Source organism: Plasmodium falciparum (genome assembly GCF_000002765.6).
Source record: "Plasmodium falciparum 3D7 genome assembly, chromosome: 11".
NCBI lineage: Eukaryota > Apicomplexa > Aconoidasida > Haemosporida > Plasmodiidae > Plasmodium > Plasmodium falciparum.
In genome coordinates this window covers 1,120,001-1,127,500 of record NC_037282.1, presented here as the reverse complement: position 1 = coordinate 1,127,500, position 7,500 = coordinate 1,120,001, and the positions used below count along the sequence as shown (strand labels likewise).

At 17.3% G+C, this 7,500-nt stretch overlaps 3 protein-coding genes across 3 annotated transcripts in view; all 3 read right to left on the bottom strand.

Annotated features, from left to right (window-relative positions):
- Nucleotides 1–190: 190 nt before the first annotated feature.
- PF3D7_1129100 (parasitophorous vacuolar protein 1) lies at nucleotides 191–1,549 on the bottom strand (the record flags this gene model as incomplete). The annotated part of the gene is made up of 1 exon (XM_001347937.1): nucleotides 191–1,549. One exon carries the CDS (start codon nucleotides 1,547–1,549, stop codon nucleotides 191–193), a length of 1,359 nt encoding a protein of 452 aa, XP_001347973.1.
- Nucleotides 1,550–4,123: 2,574 nt separating this feature from the next.
- On the bottom strand, nucleotides 4,124–5,571 carry PF3D7_1129000 (spermidine synthase; the record flags this gene model as incomplete). The annotated part of the gene is made up of 4 exons (XM_001347936.1): nucleotides 4,124–4,281; nucleotides 4,456–4,576; nucleotides 4,706–5,176; nucleotides 5,356–5,571. The coding sequence occupies 4 exons, from the start codon at nucleotides 5,569–5,571 to the stop codon at nucleotides 4,124–4,126; spliced, it is 966 nt and encodes a 321-aa protein (XP_001347972.1).
- Nucleotides 5,572–6,815: 1,244 nt separating this feature from the next.
- Nucleotides 6,816–7,500, bottom strand: part of PF3D7_1128900 (conserved protein, unknown function) — a gene marked incomplete at both ends in the record, with an annotated part of 2,437 nt that continues 1,752 nt past the window's right edge. Inside the window, 2 exons of the mRNA XM_024473322.1 lie at nucleotides 6,816–6,898; nucleotides 6,995–7,276. Of these exons, the coding sequence (XP_024329129.1) occupies nucleotides 6,816–6,898; nucleotides 6,995–7,276 (365 nt within the window). The remainder of the gene's footprint in view (nucleotides 6,899–6,994; nucleotides 7,277–7,500) is intronic.

The following is a 7,500-nucleotide window of genomic DNA, read 5'->3' as shown; positions in this document are numbered from 1 at the left end:
TATATTATAGACATATAAAAAGAAAAGAAAAAAAAAAAAATATTATATATGCACATATATATAAATATATACATAAATATAAATATAAATATATACATACATATATATATATTTATTTATTTATATTTACCCACATATATATATTTTTATGTTAACATAAATCAAATTGGTCCTATTAATTGTCCGGCATTTAGCTCGATATTGGTGTGTTTTGATCATTTCCATTATTCAAAAAATCATTCATAAAATTTTTGGGGATATCAACATTACCGATTCCAGAGATCGAATTAATATTTTTAAAGAATGGGAAAGTGGGTTGGCCATTTTCAAAAGGATTTTGAATAATTCCAAAAACTCCTTTCATCATATTTTCGAAATTAGGACTATTAAAATGTTCAAATGGTTTGTTTCCTTTTCTTAAGAAGACATTACCTGATGAAGCATTACATGTTGTAGATATATGTTTTCTGCTAAGACTACTTGAAAATTGAATGGTGAAAGCATTAGCTTTTTGTTTTTTTTGTACATCATTTTCTTTTTGTTCTCCATCTTTTTGTACTTGTTTATCACTTTCAATTTCTTTTTCATTTTGTTCTTCTTCTTGTTCTTCAGTTTGTTCTTGAGTTTGTTCTTGAGCTTGTTGTTGAGCTTCTGTACAATTTCCTTCAATTAAAAGAGTTACATTTTTTAAGAAGGTTGAAAAAACTTTATCCTTGTTAAATGGTAAGTCCATAAGTTGATCTTTGTCTTCTTGTGTATTATCTCCAGAATGTTGCTCTTGTTGTTCAACATGTTCATCGTGACCATCAAAACTTACAACATGTGAACTTTGTTGAGAATATGAAAATGATCTATTTTCCATAGGAACCATATTATTATTCTTTTGATCTGCTGATGTAAGAGAATCATTATTATTTTCATTTAATATCAAACTATCCTTTTGTGATAAATCTGGATTTTGTTCTTTTCTTATTTTCATAGTTCCAAAAGGATTAAAACCAGAGAAGAATTCTTGGCTTATTTCTTCAATATTCATATGATTATCAACATTATCTTCGTTTTGATTCTTATTATTGGGGTCTCTATATATCTGGAAAAATTTTCTTCTTAACTCTGAAAAATATTTTACACATACTTTTTGAAATTCTTTTCTAACATTAGAAAAATCATTTTCAGATGGCATAACACCTTTCATATATTCCAACAAATTGTTTTTAAATTCAAGAGAAGCTTCTTTAATATATTGAACATTCTCATCAGAAAAAACTTTTTGCATTCCTGTTACTTTATTATCAAAAATAACATCCAACTTATTTATCGAACATGTAAATCCGTTACTGGTTGTTATTGAAAAAACAAAATTCTCCATATTTTCCGAAAAAACTCCATTTATAATATCTATATATTTTTGATGAGCCTTATTTTCCGTATCAAGTTTTGCTGTCAACGTATGAACAGCCTCAGCACTCTTAGGGGCCACCACATTCCCATAAATGGAAGACGAAAAATAAAAGAAAAATAAAAAGCTAGCTAATATTATTTTAATCATTTTGAAATGATCAAACCAAAAAAAAATAAAAAATAAAAAAAATAAAAAAAATAAAAAAAATAAAATATATATATATATATATTATATATAATACTTTACGTCGAAATTATAAAAAAAAAAAAAAAAAGCAATACACTTAATTCTTTATATATATATATATATATATATATTAATATTTGTACATAAAATTATTTCAATTTTTAATTATTTCCTTTTTTTCTTTTTGCTTTAAATATATTTATATATATTTATATATATATTATTTTACATATAATAATAATATAAACATATACACGAATGCAAAATTTTTTGATATATATCTTATTTTAATTCTTTTTCTTAATCACACTAGTATATGATTATATATATATATATATAAGCATTATTTTCTTTCTTTAATTCATATAACATAGAAATATCTATAATTTTACGATGCAAAAATATAGGAGCAAAAAATAAATATAAATAAAAATATATAATATATATATATAATATATATTATATATTATAAAATAAAAAAATTGTATATTTTGCAAATAAATATAATTATATATATTTATTTACTTATATTATTATGTATAAATATATAATATTATTTTATACGAAAAAATAAAAAGCCCTAATTTTATTCAGTTTTTGTTTTTCTTATAAAATAATATTATATAAATATATATATATATATTATATTATTATATATATATATATTAATTATTTTGTCAAATTTCTTTATATAATATATAAATGATTTAATTTAATATTCAAATGCTGTAAAAAAAAAAAAAAAAAAAAATTTTTTTTTTTTCTTTTTAAATAAAGAAGGCTAAAATTATTTATATAATATAATAATTATATTATTTTTATATGATGGAGAAAAGTTATATATATATATATATATATAAAATAATATTATTAAAAAATATATTATATATTATAATTAAAAAAAATGAAAAGAAAAAATAAAATTATTATATATATATATAATATTATTATAAATACATATATATATATATATATATAAATATTATCATGTATTTTATATATTTTATAATAAAATATTTAAAGATATAGAAAAAATATAATATATATAATAATATATATATTATATATTAATTTTTTTTAATTATTATGTATATATATATATATATATATATATATTAATATATATTATAATATATATATATATATGTTCATTCAAGTTTTCTATAAAAATATTATATTTTATTTTTAATATATTTTATTTATAAATTTTATAAAAATGTTATTTTTCTTTTATTTTAAGAAAGAAAAAAAAAAAAAAAAAAAGAAAAAAAAAAAAGAAATAAAAAAAAAAAAAAGTCCACATTTGTACTTGTTTTTTTGATTTTTATAAATAAATATATTTAAAAATGCTCTTAAAAGTAAAAGAAAATTAATTTAAATACTTCTTTGCTGTAGTATAATTATATTATATTTTTGTTAAATATATATGTATATAATATAGTAAAAACTTGATTCATATATATTTTATATAATAAAATATAGCCTAATCCCTTTTTCTTTTTTTAAAATTAAATGAATATATTATATATATATATATATCATATCAATATTATTTATTTATAAAAATTATATATTTAAAAAAAGAAAAAAAAAGCTTGCATGCTTGTATTTTCACGTGATAATATTATGTTTATAAATTAACTATAATTTACTTATAAAAATTCAATGCATTCAAAAAAAAAAAAAAAAAAAAAAAACATATATATATATATATATATATATTTTTATATATATATAATATTTTATATATATCCACAAAATAGGATGTACATATAAAATAAATAAAAATAATCACATATGTATATAATATATATATAATATTGTAAATCCTTAGTAACTTTGTTTCTTTTTAAAAATTTGTATTTTTCTATAAACCAAAATAATAAAAGAAATAAAAATAGATGTCGATTTTTTTATATTTAAAAATATAATTATGAAGTCCATAAATTCAATGTGGAAAAATATTATATATAAATAATAATATATTTATGTGAAATTTATAAAATATAATACCATATTTTATTATTTTAAAAAAAAATTATCCTCTTTATATATATTTCCTTTATAATTATAACAACATATCCACATATCACATATATAATGTAAATATATATATATATGAACACCTTTGTCTTCTCAAAAAAAAAAAAAAAAAAAAAAATTAAATATTCATGTAACATGTTAATATAATCATGCCTTGGTTCCTTCCATTTAGGAAACTCTTTTTAAACATAAATGTTCATAATGACAATATAATAAAAAAAAAAAAAAAAAGAATTAATAAATAAATATATGTAAAAAAAAAAAAAAAAAATTAATAAATATATATATATATATATATATATATATATATAAATTAATAAATATATGTAAAAAAAAAAAAAAAAAAAAAATTAATAAATAAATATATATATATAAATTAATAAATATATGTAAAAAAAAAAAAAAAAAATTAATAAAAATATATGTAAAAAAAAAAAAAAATATATATATATATTATAAATGTATTTTATATATAATTTATTATTTTTTAAATTATATGTTTTCTATTTCTTTTAAAAGAAATGCTGGTAATTTAAAAGCCGCTGAGTGGTTTTCATAATTATAATATTTTAAGTCAGCAAATTCTTTGGATTCTAATTTTTTATTTGGTTTTGTTAATCCAGTGTCTGTCTTTGAGCAGCATAATATACCTAACACAGACAAAAAAAAAAAAAAAAAAAAAAAAAATGAAGAACATTATATGTATTGCATCTATATATATATATATATATATATATGTTGTTGTTTTATAACGGTGCCCCGTTCGGGTAGCGAATCAAATATATTTTCTATAAAAATGTAAATTCAATAAGAACATTATTTACCTATACATCCACATGGATAAGTAGGTATACTTATATTTGCATATTCCACTTTCTTAAATAATTTTTTTGCATATCCAATCATATTTTTAATTGTTCCCACGTGTATCCAGAGTGATTCGCACTATAAATAAAAATAAAATGAAAGGAAAGGAAAATATAAAATATAATATATAAAATATAATATATATATATATATATATATATATATACATACACTTTTCATATATATATATAATATATCCCTTCTTACCTGTGCGACACAGTAACCGTTAGGCTTTAGGGCGTTGTAAATTTTTTCATAAAAATTTTGATTAAATAATGTTTCTGCTGGTCCTATTGGATCTGAACTATCTACGATAATAACATCATAAGTATTTGTAACATTCTCTAAAAACTTACTTGCATCTTCAATAAAAACATTAACTCTTTTATCTTCATAACCACAACTAATATTCTTAAAATAAATTTTCGATACTTCAATAACTGTTTCATCGATTTCACATATATCAATATTTTCAACAGATTTATATTTACATAATTCTCTTATGATACCACCATCACCACCACCTACAACTAAAACATTCTTTGGTTCTTTAGAAACAGTCATAGGAACATGTGTCATCATTTCATGATAAGCAAATTCATCTTTTTCGGTTAGTTGTATTACACCGTCTAGAACTAAAACCTTTCCATATGTGGTACTTTCAAAAACCAACACATTCTACAAATATTATAAATAAATAAATATATATATATAAAGATATACATATAATTGTATACATATAAAGGTATACATATAAAGGTATACATATAAAGATATACATATATATATATATATATATATATATATTTTTTTTTTTTTTTTCATTTATTCATTCATATATTCTTCATTTTGGTTACTTGATATTTTGATTTTGTTTCATATAATATTTTCTTTATCTTCAAACTAAATGCCTGACCAGGCCACATTATGGAAAATTCACTAAACCATTTTTTTGAAAAACAAAACTGGGAAAGATGAAATTTATTTTTCAAATGATAATAAGCAAGAGAACATAATCCTCCTAATAATACAACACTTAATTTTAATTTATTGTTTGATATTAATTTATCCATCTTTTTTTTTTTTTTTCTCAAAATATAATATAATATATAATATGTTGTAATAATATATTAATATATAAAATACATATACAAATAATTGTATATAAATTTTTTATTTATTAATATTAAATATTATAATAAGAATATTCCTAATGTTTCTCCTCTTTTCTCTTTGAATCGTACTAAAAATTCTTTCTTTTTCCTATATTTATTATTATTATATATATATATATATATATATATAATTATGTACTCAATTATTTTACGTAATTTTTTTTTTTTTTTTTTTTCAATTATCCAAAAGGGATAATATTCATACAGTACTTGGATATAAATATATTTTTATATATATTAAAATTATGATATATATACTACTATTATATATGGCCTATTCATATTATATATATTATATATATATATATTTAAACATATATTATTTATTTATTTTTATTTCTGTGGGTAATTATACTAATAATAACATAATATAATATATATAATGATATTATAATATATATATATATAAATATATATAATTAATTTTATTATATATATATATATATATATATATATGTATTTATATTTACCTCTCCCCTTTTTTTTCTTTATTTTTTCTAATAAATTAACAGGCCATAATTTTTTCAATATATATATATAATAATATATACTAATTAAAATGACAATAAAGGAATATATATATATATAATATATATATAAATAAATGTATAACAAAAAATATAATTTTTTTTTTTTTTTTTTTTTAACTGAAAATACGTTACATTAATATTTTCATATTTAAATAATTATATGAACAAATTGATGAAATAATTGTTTTTTTTTTGGTTTTTTTTTTTTATATTCTAATTTAATTTTTCATTAAAAAAAAAATATTTATAAATAATAATATATGTGTAAGATATGGTTATTATGTTTATATTTGTATTCTAACTCTTTTTTTATTTTATTTTATTTTATTTTTATTTCCGAATGAAACAAGAAATTTATATATTATATTTACATTTATATATTTTTGTGTATATTTTAAATAATATAAAGTTTTGTAAAAAAATACTGAAAACATTTTTGATCATCTTGTAAATAGGTTTATATATATATTATACATATGCATAATATATATACACCATTCTTTTAAATATGTAATATGTATGTTGTAAAAAAGATAATAAACAAATTATTATTTTTTTTTCAAAATGAATAATCAATTAAAAAAAAAAAAAAAAAAAAAAAAAAAACATATCTCATTTTATCTTCATTTGTGGAATAAAATTGTGTGTTCCTGGTAATTTTATTTCCAACCCCTTTTTACTATTCCCCCAAAGAACTAAACAAAATAAAAAATAGAAATGGAAAAATATAAATATAAATATAAATATAAATATATATATATATATATATATATATATATTTTTTTTTTTACCTGCTTTGATGTGATCTTTCTTTTCATGTCCCTTCAAATCCTTCTTGGGTATTTCAATTACATATTTGGAATTTTCATCATCGAGTGTATCCCTTACATATTTTATTTTCACAGGTATTCCATTTTGTTTTTTCTTTTGTGCATGATTAATTAAATCATACTTTTCATATTCCTCCTCATTCATGTCATCTGATTGTACTGATGATGACATATAAGAGTTATCGCAAGGTGGAACTTGTACCTTTAAGTATAACTCTTTAATATCTGCCGAATTAAAAACATCTAAACGATAAAATAATGTTATATAATTATTTAAAGAAAAAAAACACTCCACATAAATATCTTGAATGTAAATAAATAAATAAATAAATAAATAAATATATATATATATATATATATATATATATATATATATATATATAATTATATATGTATGTATGTATGTATGTATGTATGTACATTTTATATATATATATATATATATATATATATATCCATTTCATTAT